This window comes from Asterias rubens, chromosome 2 (assembly GCF_902459465.1).
Source record: "Asterias rubens chromosome 2, eAstRub1.3, whole genome shotgun sequence".
Lineage (NCBI taxonomy): Eukaryota > Metazoa > Echinodermata > Asteroidea > Forcipulatida > Asteriidae > Asterias > Asterias rubens.
Window position 1 is genome coordinate 22954739 of NC_047063.1, and position 18883 is coordinate 22973621.

The following is an 18883-nucleotide window of genomic DNA, read 5'->3' on the forward strand; positions in this document are numbered from 1 at the left end:
TTTTTGTCAACAGAGGGCGCGATTAGACCTTTTCGCAAATACCGGGGCGCGCGCGTAAAGCTTGGAATTAGGTGCATTGTGGTCTAGCTGGTATCCAAATTTGATCCATATATATCCCACAATGCACCTCATTCAACAGTCTGCGCGTGCGCATTGGTATTTGCGATAAGGTCTTATCGATGGATGGTAAAAGGCTTACAAGTATGCACATTTTCCAATTCAAATAGCCTCGAAACAAGACTAAACCCGCAACAGCATTTTTATGGTCTGAATACCAGTCTCCTGTAAACGACTAGGTATCACCCTATGTATTAGGGTACCATGCTTAGGAACGTCCTTTTCGAGCAAGCAACATGGTCGAGGGAAAACAAGACATGTGAGTTTTGGGCCGCACTCCTTGCCACGTATTTCGTCAGAACAGATTTCAGCACTTAATAAGTATTTTTCAGATAAATTTCACTAGTTTACGTCTCATACACTAGTTGTTTATTTCCTGTGAAATTTAGGTTCCAGATTGTGTATCCTGAGTCTTAGCGAACGGAAACATAAGGTAACAAATTTGGCATAATAAAATAAAAAAAGTCAAAACAAACTGAAACTGCTAAATTAGATTAGATAAGTGCATTAATTTTTTCCTGATTTAGCACAGTTTTACCACAAAAAAAGTCTAAGATTAAGAAGACTACATGGATTTGTGGAACAAATAACGAGAGTATATAGTCTGACATGTTCTCTGATTGTGTGTGACTATTTTTCCATTTTCTTGCTATTTTATTTTACTCATTCATTGTGTTAATTTATTGCGATTACCATTGATTTGAGGAATAAACGTAACCCTCCTCCATCATCATCATGTCCTAGTCCTCTCCCGACGGCGGGGGGTGGGGGGGGATACGACGTAGGTAGTAGTAGTTGCGATAACGTAACCCTCCTCCCGACGGCCGCCAGGCCGGAGAGTTACGAGCTTGTTTTGAGCGGAAAGTAGGTACATACCAAGTACTAGAGCAAGCTCCTTGCCCTCTATAGTATAAAGGGCCTAGCACCTACCTAGGCCCTTATTTAATTTTAAAGAGAGGACCCATCTTTAGACTTTACCTAGCCCCACTTGTGTGGCCAAAGGATTCAGCTATCCTTGGCCACACAAGTGGGGCTAGACTTTACCCAGTGTTTTGCATTCATATTATAAGATGAGCAGCTTAGATTTTATTAGAGCTAAGCCTAAGGGTAGGAATAAACTTTCCATGTATTTGCAATTGAATGTGTATGCATAGTTTTAGGTTTTGGTAACTGGCTCGGGCGCTGTGCTTCTTTTTTTCCTCAAAATTTGTCATTATTATCGCTAGTAAACAGTAGTTGCGATAACGTCTCCCCTCCGGCTTCATCGTTGGGAGGGATCGCAGCTATATTGCTAGTAAAAATTTCGGAAAAAGGAGTACAATACAACGCGGTCTTAGTTCTTGGTTAGTTTATCCCTTTACAGCCCCATTTGGGCTAAACTGGGATGTTGTGGGAAAGTGAAGTCAACAGCCAGGTGGATAAGGTGCCAAAAGAAAAAGATTAAAGGTGCACTTTTTAGTGCAGGAAAAGAAGGACAGAATTTAAAGGACAATATTGCCATGCAGAGGCTGCATTGCTCTGATGGCAGGGATGGCTGATGTTTGGAAGACCTGTATGGATGGAGCTATGTGTAGGACAGCAGATGGTGGGCCTGTTCCAAACTTACATACTCCCCTTTTGAAGAAGGCAAATTTGTATGCATTAATGGATTGAATCATGTATTTGAGTGGGTGATTGACTCGTCGTGAGATACGGGTAGTATGTTGAAAGCACTGTGGGAATGTAATATTTACAAAGCTGCAGTGAATTTTGTAGTACATGTGCATTGTTGAATCAAGCGGCGAGTGTGAAGTAATGAGAAACGAAAAAATCATAAACAAATTTGGAATTTTATTTATTTATATACATGTATAAAATAAAGTTTTAAGGCCTATAGAATTGTTTTTATTGATTACTCAAAGGAACTTTTTGTTTATAAGACAGCTCTTTGGTGGAATAGTGCATATTTTCAAAGTTTATAGACACATTTTTGTAGACAATTGGACAATGAGAGATGTAGATTTGCTGAGATTGTCTTTGCCCTATGTACGGTGTATGCGGAGACCATGCTGAGACTTACATGTCGCACAAGTTTTGTCTTGGGAAATAACAAACAGAAGCACAATAGAGTTGCTGCTTGGATGATTCATTAAAAAAGCCAAGCCAAACTACATGTAGCGCCCTCTCTTGACTCATTTGGGAAGACTTGGGTATTCTCAATTGTTCTGTGGTGAATTAATTGTAGAAACCATACCACCACAGGGCTATGATAAACAGTTACATTGTAGCTGTAAACCCCAGGGCGACTATACCGCAACCAAAAGGTCAATGGTTCCTACTTCTGAGAAGTTTTGGCTGTGAACAGATGAAGGGCCAATATCTGGTATGTGGTGTACTTCGGAACTGTGACTTCAGATATTTAGACCAGCAGAGTGAAGACTCCCTCCATCCCCCTTCCCACCCACATGATTGGTCCATACAGCTGCTGTTTTATGTAGCAAACACCAAGGGAATTATTTTATGGTACGTTGTCGAACAGCCACACACATGTGTCACATCAGACTCCTTCAGTTGTCCCGTCGTGAAGCACAGGCACGACAGGAAATCAAGTCTGCTCCCAGGAAATCAGACTTATTCTCTGAGGGATTGATCAATGACTTCCTGTGAATTTATCTTCAATAATCCATGTTGGAGTTCAGGAGTTGGGGGGGGGGGGATGGGGTAGTAGGAACTCCGATCCACAACTCTACATTCTATTTTCAAATTAACAATTTGTTAGGGTGTGGCTTGTAAATAGTGAATTTCTATGTTGCACAATGTACGGCGATGGATCTTTGTTCAAGTCAATCTCATAGTCATATTCAAAGTGAGGTGACCAAACAGAGGCAGGAGGTAGAAAGTCTGGCACTTTGTTTTCATAGAAAGCTATGCGACGCACAATATTTCTATGACCAAGATGGGGCAGATAGAAGTCTACCAGGCCTCGAAAGTTCATTCCTGAAAGGGGCATCTTGCAACCTTTCCCATCCCCCTTCCCTGTGGTACAATGTGAAAATGTAGACCTGTAGGCTACAGGCCTGATACGTACTGTACTTCACGGGGACAATGCATGCAATACATTGGAAATATCAGAGTTGCAAATTTAGCAAAACATTTTAAAGACTGTTTTGAATGTCATTGTTAAAAAAAAATAGTAATCTTACTCAAATCCAAATGCTCATTGAGTTTTTAATTTAGATCTTTCCTCTCAGAAAATACTTTGTTCTAATTTAACGCCAATTTTCCTCACATTTCCTGGTCTTGACCAGAAAATAAGGGCCCCCTAACAACATTGTATTTGTAAGTTTGCGTTCTCTTCAAAGAGTGAATGTCAAGGCCTGATTCGACTTGGTGTTTCAACCAACTGAGAATGAAATTTGTCCAGCTTCGTTGGCATAAAGCGTCGTAAGGTGTGTGGTGAACACACAAGGGCCACACCCATGCAATGATCTTGACGATAAGCCCATTCAACACCCCTCATTTAAACTGATCTTTCATTTTGCAGGCTGCTGAAACAGATGTTATGACAGTTTCAAGTGATCCGGTGGCGGCACGACACAGAGGCATATGGATGAGCAAGCTTTGCGAGGCCTAGGGCCTTATGTTGACACAGAGGGTCATAATAGGGTAAGAGTCCTAGCCTGAGATTGTCACATCCAGTCTCTCTCTGTCAAGGATTTGTTACAGGCTACTTTGTGCACACCCTCCCCCCCCCCCCATTTTGTTTAGAACATACAATGTATACAATATTAATGTTTTTGTTGGCATTGACCTTGGGTCATCAGATTCAATTGTTTTTAACTCGCGAAAAGTGCTTGCACATCAGTTAATCAAAATAATGTGACCTAATCTAGGGGCTCCTCTCACCTTTATGTGTCCCCCAAAGTTTACTTTTTTGTTGTTTTCTCAAAGTGCAACAGAGATGTTTGATAAAAAGAAACGGTACTTGTTTGCTCATTTCTTACAACTTGCTCAGGTTTATATGCAAGTAAGTTTGAGTTTAATTTAGTAAAAGTGGGGGGGGGGGTGTTAACTCTTCCCAAGGTTGGGGTGGGTCTAAGACCGCTTCATTAAGATTACATCATCCTTCCCGCTAAAGAGAAAATTGCACCAAATGTTAAAAATTGTGAAGTCACTCACAGTGGAGTTGCCAATAATTACTGGAGAAAAAACTTTGACGCTAAAAAAGCAACGGGGGTAGAAAACATTCACCATACATACAGTGTACATGAGCCTCATGACTCACGGCTAGCACTGGGCCTTGTCACTCGTCCCTCCGAAAAAATCCTCAAGGTTTCCCCTCCGAGGCTTTGATCTGCAGATCACATGATTCCACCTGAGCTCAACACCTAAAGCTGCCGGCCGGTTGTCTGCAGTCAAACACTCCGCACTGTCAACCATCAAAAACCATTAGCACCAGTGTTTCATTTCATGTTAATCCACCAGGTTACACTCATTCATTGTCGGTCGGTCGTCGCGCTAAGTTCGTCCCGCTTAAGAGTTGGTGCCATGCCCCAGAGTTAAGTCTCATCCCTGGCACCAACACGCGTTTATTTCGGTCACACAGAGACAATAGAGCTTTATTATGCTGCATCCGGTTGGCTAACAGGCTGGCTATTGTTGTGTGAGCCTCTTTTGATTCTATATGCAACGTAGAGTGCAGTTATACTCATCAAGTTGTGAAACTGTACAACTCAAGTTGATGGAAAAAATCAGCTTAGAATCGTTGATTTTGTAGAAAGTGATTCTGAAGAAGCATTTTTGTTTCTACCGAGGGACAATTGAGACGGAAGCCTGGGCCAAAGAAGGCCACCCTCAACCCACTCCCCCTCTCCTTTAACTCTCTGTCTTAGTGACAGATCGTTTCAGACTTGCTGATTGTAAAAAAAAAAAAAGGAACAAAGCGGTCATAGTGTGTGCTACTGGTATCTTCTGAAGAGGCCAATGTTGGCTTTGAGTCCGCCTCGTCGAGTAGATCACTGTGTCTGTTATCTTCCCTTCCTGTGCCATGGCTTTTCTTCATCTGCCCTCTTTCATCGAGAATGTTATTGCTCCCAACTCTGTACCCACACAGGCCCTGGCTTACTTTGAGCAGCTGAAGCAGTCGGACGATGGGTGGAAACTCTGCGCTGAGGCCATCATGCAGGGCATGTATGAGAGTGACCACATCAAGTTCTTTTGCTTCCAAGTTTTGGAGAATTTCTTAAAGACAAGGTAAGTTGCAGTGTACAATGCAGCCGCCGGGCTACTAATTCATTGCTTCCAAGTTATTTGCATTGTTTAAATTACATGTGCTCAAAGTTACGAATTCAATTAGACACAATAACTCTGATTGAATTGCATTAGAGAAAGTCAGCCGGGCTAGTAATTCATTGCTCCCGTATTCTTTGCATGTTCAAAAAAGTCCAATTTACAAATTTTCAAATTAAGCATTAGAACACCATAACTTTGGATAGTCATTATATGATCATCATCATTCGGCAAAGACTTGCGTCCGTGGCCGCCTCGTCCTCAGGTTGTAATGGTGGCGCACTCCTGGAGTTGCCGCCATGCCGCCATCATTACATGGTGTTGCCGCAAACCTTTCTATACCATAACTTTGATTGAACTGTAATCGATCACCGATAAAACTTTATTTATTTGTTCATCTGAAAAGAGCACCCCAAGGGTAAGGTATATGAACATGTAGACTTGAACTAGCTTGGTGAATGGAATGATCGGCCACAACCTTTCAGGAACGGACTTCTCCATTTCTCAGTTCATTAAGTTTCTTCTATTCTCGTATGCGCTTTGTATCCTTGGGAAAAGGCGCTGTAGCCAATTCGTAGTTGTTATTATTGGTGCACTTCATCAACTGTAATAACTTGACCCCTATTGCTGGTATGATACTCCACGCCCATATATGGGTCACAGGGCTCAAATTTAACACTGGACCACAGGCCTGATGCCAGTAGTTTTAGTGGCAGTTAGCGTCTGGCAAGTAAAATCATGACTTGACAATTTCGACAGTCTTGTGTTTTTCAATTTATGGTGTTCGAATGTTGACTTTGAGTATGATAAAATACCTTTAAATTTAGAAGAAACTATATATAAACAGTAAACTGGCGGGTACATTTGTACAACCATCTGTACATCTCTTTAGTGTGAGTGTTGGCTCTGAAAAGAGCCAGTTTGGCTTTGACGTTTCGAACAGTTGGCCTATTCTCTGCTCGTCTTCAGACCAAACCGGCTCTTTTCAGGCAACACTCACACTAAAGAGATTTACACTAGGTTGTACCCGCAAGTTGACTATTCATGTATAGTTTCTTCTTAGTTCTCCACACCATGCAAAGCTTCAAACAATACTTAATCTTTAAAGACACTAGACACTATTGGTAATTGTCAAAGACCAGTCTTCTCACTTGGTGTATCTCAACATCTGCATAAAATAACACACCTGTGAAAATTTGAGCTCAATCGGTTGTCGAAGTTGTGAGATATTAATGAAAGAAAAAACACCCTGGGCACACAAAGTTGTGTGCTTTTAGATGCTTGGTTTTGAGACCTCAAATTCTAAACATGAGGTCTCGAAATCAAATTCGCGGAAAATTACTTCGTTCTCGAAAACTACATCACTTTAGAGGGAGCCGTTTCTCCAACCGTTTATACTGTTAACCTCTACTATACACGTAACTCGTAATCAAGAACGGTTTTATGAGTAATTACTAATAGTGTCCACTGCCTTTAAATTGTACACGGTACTGAGATCACTTGCAAGTAGTATATTTAAAACTCATAAAAGACAAATCTTCTCGAACATTTCTTGGTGCAAACAGTCAAAATGCTTATAAAGCTTGGTTGGGAAGTACATGTACTTATCTCATTTAGAGATGATTCTGGTCTAGTCAACTGTTTGAGTAACAATTTTTGTGGTCTGTTGGATTTATTCCCAAAATTTCCGCCCTGGTTAAAAATTCAGTTGGAAGTGGCCGGCACACATTAATGTAGAGGTCACAGGTTCAAATTCTGGTTTATACTCAATTTGTTGTTGTTCACCCTGAACCCTAAAGTTTACAAAAGAAAGAAAAAAAAACACACATTGAGGCTGGGACAGTGTCACTTTGTAGACTAACACTCATGTAACTGACAGTTACTAACCTCCCCCCCCCCCTCCCAACGCGATGATCCAACCTTGATGCATCCACTTTGTGTTGAGGCATCTCTCAGGCAGTAGTAGATGCTCAACAGGAAATGCAAGATTATTAAGTAATTTTCCGATCAGCCACGCCGGAAAAGATTTTATTGTCTAATGATAGGGATAATCTGCATGTACTAGTAGAGAGAGTCGCGTAACGATCGGAGAAACAAAAGAATAATTCCTTTTTAGTGATACATCCGCTCGTTTTAATTAGTGGATCAAAGAGATGAGTTTATTAAATTTAACTGCGTAATGCAGAGGGAATGTACTCGACAGTCCTGGAGGCCCAATTTCAAAGAGCTGTTTTGTAAGCAGAAAATTCTACTAAGCAAGTTTCTTGGCTAAGCAAGAAATGACCAGGGTACCAGTCACATCAATGGTACATGTACTATGTAGTTGTATGGTATTCTGGATGGTAAACTATTTTGATAAGCAAAAGTTGTTTAAATGCTTAGCAAGCTTTTCTGCTTAGCAAGCTTTTCTGCTTACAGGCTTTATTACGAAAATGGGCCTATGGTACTCAGAAAGAAAGAAACTTGAGCATTCTGCTAAAAATCTTAGTTGTAACATCTTTATAGTATGTCTTTGTCAGAATGAAAAAACACCCCACCATTTTACTCTGTCTCTATTTGCTATTTTTCCCTGTCTCTATTTGCTATTTTCCCAGCGATTTTACAAAACATTTGAAATCATTTAACTGCGCCATTTGTGTTTGGTGGCACATACAGGTGCAGAGACATGTGCTGTGCATCTACCACATGATGTCATATTGCAAGCTGGCCAGATTAGTGTAGTGTATACCCAAGCCTACATTCGTATGGACTGTGAAAGGGGTAACCCTGTTTCAGCCCTAGGAGTAAGTGGCAATGGCCTCTGAAAAAAAATAATTGTAGCCCACACCTTGAAGTGGCCTTCAGGCCTTGTGTGTCAGGCGACTTGCATAAAAAAAAAAAATTAAAAAAAAAAAAACTATAATGGATGATATTGAGTGGTAAAACAGTAGGAGGGTTAAATGTGCGCTACGTACTGTGTATACTGTGTAGTCATTCACCAAATGAGATACAGAGCTCCAATTTGGGTCAGACTAAAACAGGAAGGTTATTATGTCTGTATCAAGTCCATTGCTCAACGGCACTGCTTAAAGACACTGGACACCTTTGGTAGCTGTCAAAGACCGGTCTTCTCACTTGGTGTATCTCAACATATGCATAAAATAACAAATCTGGGAAAAACTGAGCTCAATTGTGACCCGCTCTGTGAAAATGAGTCAGATGTAGGCAACTTCAAGAATCGAGTTATATGCATGGCTGGAAAGAACACATCAGCAGCAGTAATTTGGTATGTATCTGAGCTTTGGGGTGTATTGCGTTGCTGAGTTACTCTCGTTTGAAATTAGCCACTACACCATTTTTGGTGAAAAATGAATTACAAGTAAAATGATATTTTTAACTACCATTGTGTTCAAAAGGATACAAATTAGACATAAGTATGATCACAAAATTGTTGTATTCATAGCTTTATTGCATTTTAATTTTTTTTTACATTTACATTTTCCACATTAAACGGTCCATAACTTAATATTGCATTGGGCGACATCTGACTCATTTTCACAGATGGGGTCACAATTGGTCGTCAAAGTTACGAGATAATAATAATAACACCCTTGTCACACGAAGTTGTGTGCTTTCAGATGCTTGATTTCGAGACCTCAAAATCTAATACTGAGGTCTCGAAATCAAATGCGTGGAAATTTACGTCTTTGGCGAAAACTACGTCAGAGGGAGCCGTTACTCACAATGGTTTACACTATCAACAGCTCCCCAATGCTCGTTATCAAGTAAGGTTTTATGCCAATAATTATTTTGAGAAATTACCAAGAGTGTCCACTGCCTTTAAGGTGTCAGTTTACTTTGCTTACATTTCCAGTTTATGGGATCAGAAAAACATTTTCTGTGCTAGCTTCGAGCAAAGAATGACAAGCGTAACAAGAAACTACATGGTGTGCATTAACCTAGAAGCTCTCTTGAATTATTCTTCCAAACTGAAGCATAAAACTTGCTGATTCATGTACACGTACATGTAGTGTTAGATTCGTGTACATTTACTGTACATGTACGTGAGTACGAGTTGATGCTGTTTTTCACTTACATTATGCAGCAATGTGAAATTGGGCAAAAGTACGGTGCGATGGTGATTCAATTAAAAGTATCTGGGCTCAATTTTCACAGAGCTGCTTTACGAAGCAGAAAGAATTGCTTAAAAATGTTCTGCCTAGCATAAATGAGCAGGATACCATTACCAGTCACAAATGGTACGTTTTATTTTGATAGGTAACCTTATTCTGGTAAGCATAATTTTGTTTTAGCAGCTTTAGAAATTGAGCCCTGAAAAACAGCAGTTTACAGTTGTTCAACTGTGACACACACAGTATCAGAGGAGGCCAACGTGACCGTGACATTGATTTTGGCAATTCTGTGACAAGCTCGTCAACATCAGATCAAAATTGACAGGATGTATTACGTTCTGAAAGATTTTGAGATATATGAAGACTTGGCAAATGTTCCCTTTGGACTATTAACTCAAGGTGACCTAGTTTGGTGACCTGCCTCTATTCATGACTTGACTCGGGTTTGATGAGCTTTGCGTTGAAGCACAGTGTTCAAAAATAAATCACCCACTTGCCATGTGGTTTTTGTTTACACCAGTAAATCCAAAAGTCTTTTCTAATTTATTGCAGGTTAATATCATACACCTAAGCAGTGGAGAGCTTTTTGTATGCTTCTAAAGTGTCATATCCAAGCAGGCTAGTGCACTGGACTAAAGTCCTGGGCCCAATTTCATAGCGCTGCTTAACGGTAAGCAATTTTTCGTGCTGACTGTAGCAGAAAAATTTGCTGAGGTGCAAGCGTATTTCACATGTTGGGTGGCCATATTGCGCGTTTCACCATGGATTTGCATTGTGACGTCATTTATTTTCGTGCGGTAAGCACCAGAAGGTTAACATGCTTTTTTGAGTGCTTACGGTAAGCGGTGCTATGAAGAAATGGAAAGTGCACGGTAAGCACAAAATCAGCCGCTAAGCAGCGCTATGAAGTTGGGCCCTGGTGTTGTCAGTCTATGGGTCAGGTGCAGGCAATCTCCAAGAAGAATAGGCATTCACAGCTGAATGTTTACAAACAAATTTTTTTGTGATCGCAAGACATTGTATGCATAATTACACATAAGCCAAAGTTCCTTTTTTAGCATGCACTGCCGTTGGTTGCCTCTGCGTTGCCTGTAAAAGTTACCTCCTGTGACAAGGCCTTAAGACTCCGGGGGTGGATTTCTCGGCTAAGAACGAGTAACTCGTCCTAACTTAGGACTAGCCATGCGTTTTTAATATCTCCTAGGTTACTCTCTGTGAAATCGAGACTAGTCCTAACTCTTTGTGAAATTGACCCCTGGTCTCGTTCATGACACTTGTGTGTCCTTGAACAAGACACTTCATTTTTATTGCATCATCCTTTGATTGGACAACAAAAAAAGATCATGTGTGGTGGGTTTCTTAAGTAAAAACAACCCAGTATTTTGGGCTTGTCAAATAACTTGTTGATGACCCAATTTTTTGATTGACCCAAAATTTTGATTGCTTGGACGGTGAGTGGGACAATTTTTTAAGGGAAGCCCTCGCTTGTGTTTTTTTATTTACTTGGTATTGATTAGTTATATTTATTTTTAATCAACAGATATTCCAGTGCGATTTCTTCAGACCAGCAAATCCTGAAGCAGTCCTTATTGCAATGGCTACAAATACAGGTATATTTTACTCTTGTCTTAAAAAAAAAAAAAAAAAGAGTCATCAATATTACAGAGAAGCACCTTTGCCAATATAATTCAGAAATCTTACTTTTATATTTTGTATATTCATATTTTTTTTTTTCTCGACCCTAACAATGTTTTTATTTTATTTTTATTGGTGCCCTAATTATACCATAGTTTTATATAGCGCATGCATATGTACCAATTAATTACTAAAAGTGCTTGAACAAAGAGAGACGATGGAGACAGATTTTGGAATTTTTTGAATTATGAGACCAATCTATGTACATAGCACCTTGTAAGGTTTTTTAAAGACACTGGATACTATTGGTAATTGTCAAAGACCAGTCTTCTCACTTGGTGTATCCCAACATACATGTATGCACAAAATAACCAACCTGTGAAAATTTGAGCTCAATTGGTCGTCGAAGTTGAGAGATAATAACAAAAGAAAAAACACCCTTGTCACACGAAGTTGTGTGCTTTTAGATGGTTGATGTTGAGACCTCAAATTCTAAATTTTAGGTACTTCTTTCTCGAAAACTACGTCCCTTCAAAAGGAGACGTTTCTCACAATGTTTTATACCATCAACCTCTCCCCATTACTCGTTAACAAGTAAGGTTTTTTGCTAATAATTATTTTGAATAATTACCAATAGTGTCCACTGCCTTCAAAGGTGCTGCTATAAATTATGATGTGTTGAAATCCCCCAAAAATTCATTTGAGGCACACTATTTTCTAGAATATTCGGTTTGGTTGTTTGACGGCTGGAGATCGTTACGGCATTGACCCTTTGAGCTTTGAGAAAACTTCACACCAACAGGTTTGGACAGTGTTTTTGACCACATGAGGCACCCTTAAAAAACATTTTTCTCACCACCAGGGTAATATTCATTCATACCCAATAGTTATTCATAAATACCCCAGACAGTTTTGCTATTCCTATTGGTGGAGAGCGCGTCACAAGGGGGCATTGATGAATGGGAATAAAAGAGTAGTGACTTGTTCTTAAACGGCCGTTTAAGAACTCGTCGCTTCCCCTTTGTTCCCTTATTAAGCAATGAAACACATAACCACCACAGACATCTTATCTATCCTGAACAATAACACTTTAGAGGAGCTGTTGTAACCCACCTCAGAAGCAACTAAAATCTATCGCGCACAGAAGTGACAGAACGATAATAATTGCGTATACCCCGGAAGAGATAACATAACTTTAATAGCTCACTCACGCGGTATGGTGGATTTGTATTTGGGCCTACTTCCCTCAGTCGTTCTGAATCCATCATTTCAGCAAAGAGGATGTATAGATGGATTTGTGAGTATTATTGATAATTGACAACGCATAGTTTGTATCCTTCATTTTTATAAAAAAATCTAGACGCTGTCCACTCACGAGGAGAAGAATTTCATCCGCAACAAAGCGGCCCAACTCTTCTCGCTTCTGTTCATCAGCGACTTCCCACATCGCTGGCCGGGATTCTTCACAGACTTGATACAGCTCCTGAATGCGGGCCCTGCCTCCGTGGATATGTACCTACGCATCTTAGTTGCCATCGATGAAGATGTAGTGGACAGAGAGACCATACAAACACAAGAGGTAGTGGGCACAAAACTATTCAAAATATCGTCTTGTAAATTTTAAGCCATCCATAGACACTTGATCTGAAGGGTTGATTGGTCAAAGAAATTGGCACACTCACACCCGGTCTAGTGTATGAGAGATCGTTTTTATTAATCACCATTCAATTCTGTAAAGAATGAATAAAACAGTTTGAGTGGATGGATAAATACTGTACAGAAATTCTCTACATTAAATCAATTATGTATAAACTAATACACTAGAAAATACACAAACTTTCATACATGTATGACTGTTTACATTCTCAAATCTATTGAAATTAAGAAATCCCAGTTTCGTTCGAAACAGACATAAAATTTGTGATTTTTGGTCAGTCGACGATGTGAGAGTGATGTGTTTATGAGTATGAGCATGATGAGGTTATAATCTAAGCATGGAATCCAAAAATGCTTAGCACGACTGAGAGCTGCCATAATTCTAACCAAGTCAGTTGTTATTGGCATTTGTTTTAAGAGTGATTAACAAACACGTTCCTTCCCTTTCAAACAGGATGCTACGAAGAGTACGCTGTTGAAGGATAGCATGAGAGAACGGGCAGTGAATGAGATGGTGAACTCTTGGTACAATATTCTGGTGAGTGATCTTGCTCTCCTCACCCCTTCCTTTTGTCCCTTTTGACACCCCTTCCCCCTAACCCAATACATGCACCTTATTGCAGGACCTTGGCTCAACTTCATAAAGCTGTTACAAAGAAAATTCTGTTTGGCAAGCTTCTTTGCTAAACAAGAAATAAGTGGGGTACTAGTCGGAGCAATTTAAACTGTATGGTATTTGGCTGGTGGAATAGTTCTGCTAAGCAGGATTTCTTTGTGCTGAACACAGCTGGCATGCTAAGGGGCATGCTAACATGCAACCCGCTCGACCCTCACAGGTTGCCATTTGTACACCCAGGTTAAGATAGGCATTTTATTGGGAGTGTCATGCCCAAGGACACACACGTATTCTTGTCCATGCTCAAATGACATACATGTAGGACACCAGGGGTGGATTTCACAAAGAGTTAGGACTAGTCTTATCTTGAGTTAGGACCAGTTACTCGTCCTAACTTAGGACTATCCATGCAATTTGTACATCTCCTAGGACTAGTCCTAAGTTAGGACTAGTCCTAACTCTTTGTGAAATTGACCCCAGAAGTGCGCCCTGATTGAAAACCTAGATTTTCTCAAGCCTTCATGCACACTGCTTCCCCCGACAGAAAACATACGAGAACACCAACCCAGAGTTGACGTGTCTGTGCCTTGAGGTGGTGGGATCATACGTGTGCTGGATCGACATCAACCTCATCGCCAACGATCGCTTTGTTTCCTTGTTGCTGCGTTACCTCTCCATCGACGTCCTACGAGAGAGTGCCTGCGACTGTTTCCATGAGATCATCAGCAAGGGAATGGACCCCATCGCTAAGACTGAGCTGGTGGAATCCATTACCAAAGTGCTACACGATTCAGGAGTTATTCCACCCTCGGATGTAAGTTGATACTGTCAAGAATTCATGTTATTTATAAACACATAGCCATTTGCAGAGTATGGGTGGGCAAAAAACCTTCAAACCAAACTGTTTGCTGAAAAAAAAACAGGAAAATTTTCCTTCGGCTCGAATTTGGCTTGATAGCTCAGTTGGTAGAGCGTCTGGGCGTCGTCCTTTGTCTTTGTAAGTCTTAAATGCAGTGTTAGTCTGTCAATAGGTTAGGGTACAAAAACCAAGACTCTCACCCAATGCTAATTTTTTGCCCTTCTGATATGTTAATAATGTTGGCTACTGTTTTATACCTGTCACTGTTAATATTATGAAACACCAATGATGGATTTTATCATGTGAAGGCAATAGTGAACAAAAATGTTTTGTTGAATTGAATTTGGAGGGTCCAGGTTCAAGTCCTGTTTGCCATTCGGTTATTCTTTGTTCAACCCCAAATTATTAACAGTTTACCAAGGAGTAGGTGGTAACTGCCACTGGAACAAATACATTGTAGTCCACAGCTTGAGGTGGCCTTCAGGCCTTGTGTGTCTGGCGACTTGCAAAAAAACAAACTTTTGAAATTTTTATTTTGTTTTCTTCCCTTGCAGGATGATGTAGATTTCTTAGCAAAACTTTCAAAGTTGACCAACGGCATTGGAATGAATCTCATAACATGCTGGGAAAAGTAAGTGACATTTGGCCAAAGGCGGATTCTTGATAACCCCTCGTCTCTGCTGAATAAATAAAAAATACCAACAATTTATCAAATAGCTTGACATCTGTTAACAATCTTTGAGCACTTTACATGTAGTTGAAAAGTTGAGACCAATTAAGAACTAAGAACTCAATCTGCTGTATTGAAGTTAATAACCAGAAGTCCCCTTGATCCACAAATAAGAGTACATGTAGCAGAGATACCAACATACACGATTTGGGCGTAGCAAATACGATTTCGAGCCGTGACTACGACGCTACGATAATACTCAATAAAACACGCTAAACAAGCCGCCCAATATAATTTTATTAAATCGTACAATACATGCAAACAACGAATGAACTATTAAGTGGAAATACAAATTAAGAAAAATATCAAAACAATTGTAACAGAAAAGAAAAACACACTTTTTATTTTAGAACGCAGTGTTGAATAATAGCGGCGAATTCACTCGAAGAATGTACGTGTCTCGACGTAATGATTGTTGCGTGCCCTCCCCCGCTGGCTGGCCGGCTGAGTGTGCATTTTTTACGCTAGTGATTGCTGCAAGATCGTACCCATTGATCTCTATTACACGATGGGGAATAGTGCACACGTGCGTGGGGAATGAGGTTGTGTGTGAGCTAAACGTGCCACAGTAACCTCATTCCTCATGTATCCACTATTATTGTGCCCACGCTGTCTGTACATGTACTTCATCGAAGCTTGGCAAAAAAAGTACGAAATAATGGCGACAAAAAAAGGAGACCTTCTGAACAAAAATACCTTCAACTGAGTGGCCTGCGAGGTCTAAGCTAGACAGTTTTTCATGTTTTTTTCATGATGTCCAGACAATGCCCAAAATACGGACACGTATTTTTTGCCCAAAATCCGGACACTTTTTTTTTTTTTTTCTCCCTCCCAATAGCTTGTTGTTGCATTTCTGATCATTAAAACAAAAACATTTAAGTAAGGCCACCCTTTTTTATGTTACATTTAAGTAAGGCCACCCTTTTTTATGTTACATTTATTTTTGAAACATAGTCAGAAGATGAGGGAAATCAGTTTTTTTTTTCAAGTTTCTTTTCACTGGCCATTATAAACATTTGTAGCTGTTCTGTTGATGCATACAGGTAATTGTTATTTCACAACAATGCCTGAAAATGAGCTAATTAGCATTGTAGAGAGTAAAAGAAAGATCGGTATAGGTAGCCCAAGCTGCGCTCGCCCTTAACATTTGGGAGATGCTACTCTTTTTTAAAATTCAATGTTGGCATCTCTGCATGTAGTAGTCCCGGTCGATTTCCTACCCTTCCCCTCAGGTAGTAGTTAATAAGCTGGACAGTTCTTTTCAGAACTGGGAAGTCTCCAAAATTCTGAAAATCTACTCCGCAGTAATAGAGAAGTTCTCAAAAGAACATGATTTACACAACAACTAGATGTACATGTATACACAAGGTGTTACAGCAAACCAATTATACAATATTTTTGTACATGTGATGTTTTACCTGAAGTGTCCGTTTTCACCCTCAACGATCATGGTATTCTCTCTTGGCGTACACGCAGGCTGGTAAAGAGTCGAGACAGCGCCCTCACAGCCAAGACCCTACAAGCTGTGGAGAGTAAACTCCCTCTCATGTTTGACTTCCTGGGACACGAAGATGACGACATCTCGTTGGCTGTCACCGGCTTTGCTCACGACTACATCGGGGTTCTCAAACAGGTAGGTACAGTGTTTAGCCCCCTGGCATGTGATGTCACAATCCCAAACAGCGCCCTGACTGAGATCAATGGAGACATATCAATGGCCGAGAGTTGTGAGCGGCGTGTACACTTGTGCACGTTTCCATTATGTGTCCTCAGTGATGGTGACCAATACAAGAGGCTCAGGTCTTTTTTCTTGTCATAATTTATGAGATCACTTCAAAATGTAGTTTGAAGGATGTATATATGGGGGGAAAAAAGGCTGGTTTGCAGTTGTAAAGATGAACAAGTTGGTTACCCCTGGTCATTGGGCCATTTGTTTCAATCCTTTTAAACATCTCAGCTCCCTGGGGGGTATACAGCCGTTGCAGCCAAATATGTCAATCAATCACAATCAATCACAATAACAATCCTGCCCTCACAAGTACCCATTTACCCCTGGCATGTTATGTGGCATGACCACACATGTCATGTAATGCTGCCAACTATTCCTTTATTATGGAGACTCTACCCACTAATCCTCAGTGCCCAATTTGATAAGCCTGTAGCACAAAAACTTGCTAAGTACCGGAAAGTGTTGCTTAACAGAAACAGGTTACAAGCCAAAATTCTATCAAGTTTACATCTTCACAACTGGTGCAAAGAAATTGGCTAAGTACAATTTTCTGCTTAACCATGTTAACAGTTTCATGAAATTTGGCTCTGGCCATTCTCTGACGTTGTCTTCACACCCCTTGCTCCTTAGATACCAAAGATAAGTCCCACTCAGATGAGCTTCATGGAGAACATGCTTTATGTTGTCATCCGCAAGTTCAAGTACGAGGACACGTATAACTTTGACAGTCAGGGAGAAGACGAGATCATGTTCATCGATTACAGACGACAGATGAAGATATTGTTTGATAACTTAGTGCAACTCAATCAGACTTTGGTTCTTCAAGTGGTACACAATTTCATCACCAGGACACTGAAGTGAGTAAAAGTGAGATTTTGTGTCTGGTGGGTCGTAGTGGCCGAGCGGTCTGGACTCAACTTCTGTGGTTTATAGAATGTGGATTTAAATCCTGGCATGGGTTCAATTTCACACAGCCATTAAGCACAAAAAGTAGCTATGCGCAATAAAATTATGCTTACCATAATAGTGTAACCAGTCAAAATAAGCATGTCACATGTACAATCTGTGACTGCTAAGCAGACAATTTTTAAGCACTATTTTCTGCCTAAGTGGTTATATGAAATTTGGCCCTGGTCAGTCGCACCACTTGGTTCCTTGAGCAAGGCACTTTATCATAACTGCTTCTCTCCACCCAGGAGTACAAATGGCTCCCGGGTATAGTTAGGGAGTATTCTGCAATAAAATGTCATCTTGTTCGTGGGGAAAAGAAATATTCTCAGTAGGATGTGCCAAGGAAAACGGATATATACACCGGCCTGCTGAGCTATATTAGCTCAGTTCAGACACATGTAGCGTTACTTGTATCAGACAGGGGCCCAATTTAATAGCGCTGCTAAGCACAAAAATTTGCTAAGCATGACATTTCTCCCTTGATAAAAACAGGAATGTCAACCACATTCCCAAGTGATGTTTAGGACTTTTAAGCAAACAGCAGCTGAATACCAATACCAAGCAATATCCAACAAATGGAAATTTGGTTGGTAACCCTGTTTTTACCGAGGAAGAAATTTAATGCTAAGCAAATTTGTGTGCTTAGCAGCGCTATGAAATTGGGCCCTGTTCTGTTCTGTATTTTTCTTTAATAATACTGCCGTCGATTTCACAAAACTCTTCCTAACTTAAGACTAATCTTAGGACTTAGGACGAGTCCCAACCCTGCACTGTAGCATGCAGACCTTAAGATTAGTCCTAAGTTAGGATGAGTTACTCGTCCTAACTCGAGATAAGACGAGTCCCTAACTCTTTGTGAAATCGACGGCTGGGTTCTTCTATAGCAGACCTATCCTATGAGTTGGATCAAGGCACTTTACACAAATGTTATCCCTGTTCGTCATGCATACTTACGACCTATCCTCTAACTTTCTCAGCTCCCCAGGGAGCATACATTGTACAACCCAGAGCTGCTAAAATTATCGCCAAACGGTCAATCAAAGACAATTCTGTCGTGGCCCTCTCAAGTTCTCATTGATACGCTTGGGCAAAGGGAAGCAATTATGGTTCAATGCCTTGCTCAAAGACTTATATGAATTTACCGAGAGTTTAAGTGCCCAGATAAGAAAATACACACTTTTAGATATGAAATTTAATCAAATAGGCCAAC

The 18883-nt window shown here is 40.4% G+C and overlaps 1 protein-coding gene across 3 annotated transcripts in view; it reads left to right on the forward strand.

Annotated features, from left to right (window-relative positions):
* Positions 1 to 338: 338 nt before the first annotated feature.
* Positions 339 to 18883, forward strand: part of LOC117304547 (exportin-T-like) — a 52655-nt gene continuing 34110 nt past the window's right edge. The window contains exons 1-11 of one of the 3 annotated variants that reach the window (XM_033789074.1): positions 353 to 376; positions 507 to 550; positions 3641 to 3762; positions 5210 to 5349; positions 11038 to 11107; positions 12493 to 12711; positions 13243 to 13326; positions 13949 to 14218; positions 14818 to 14894; positions 16470 to 16626; positions 17353 to 17579. In XM_033789074.1, the coding sequence (XP_033644965.1) occupies positions 3703 to 3762; positions 5210 to 5349; positions 11038 to 11107; positions 12493 to 12711; positions 13243 to 13326; positions 13949 to 14218; positions 14818 to 14894; positions 16470 to 16626; positions 17353 to 17579 (1304 nt within the window). In that variant the 5' untranslated portion in view covers positions 353 to 376; positions 507 to 550; positions 3641 to 3702. Of the gene's footprint in view, positions 551 to 3640; positions 3763 to 5209; positions 5350 to 11037; positions 11108 to 12492; positions 12712 to 13242; positions 13327 to 13948; positions 14219 to 14817; positions 14895 to 16469; positions 16627 to 17352; positions 17580 to 18883 lie in introns of all 3 variants that reach the window. The other 2 variants (XM_033789081.1, XR_004520600.1) reach the window with 2 other exon arrangements.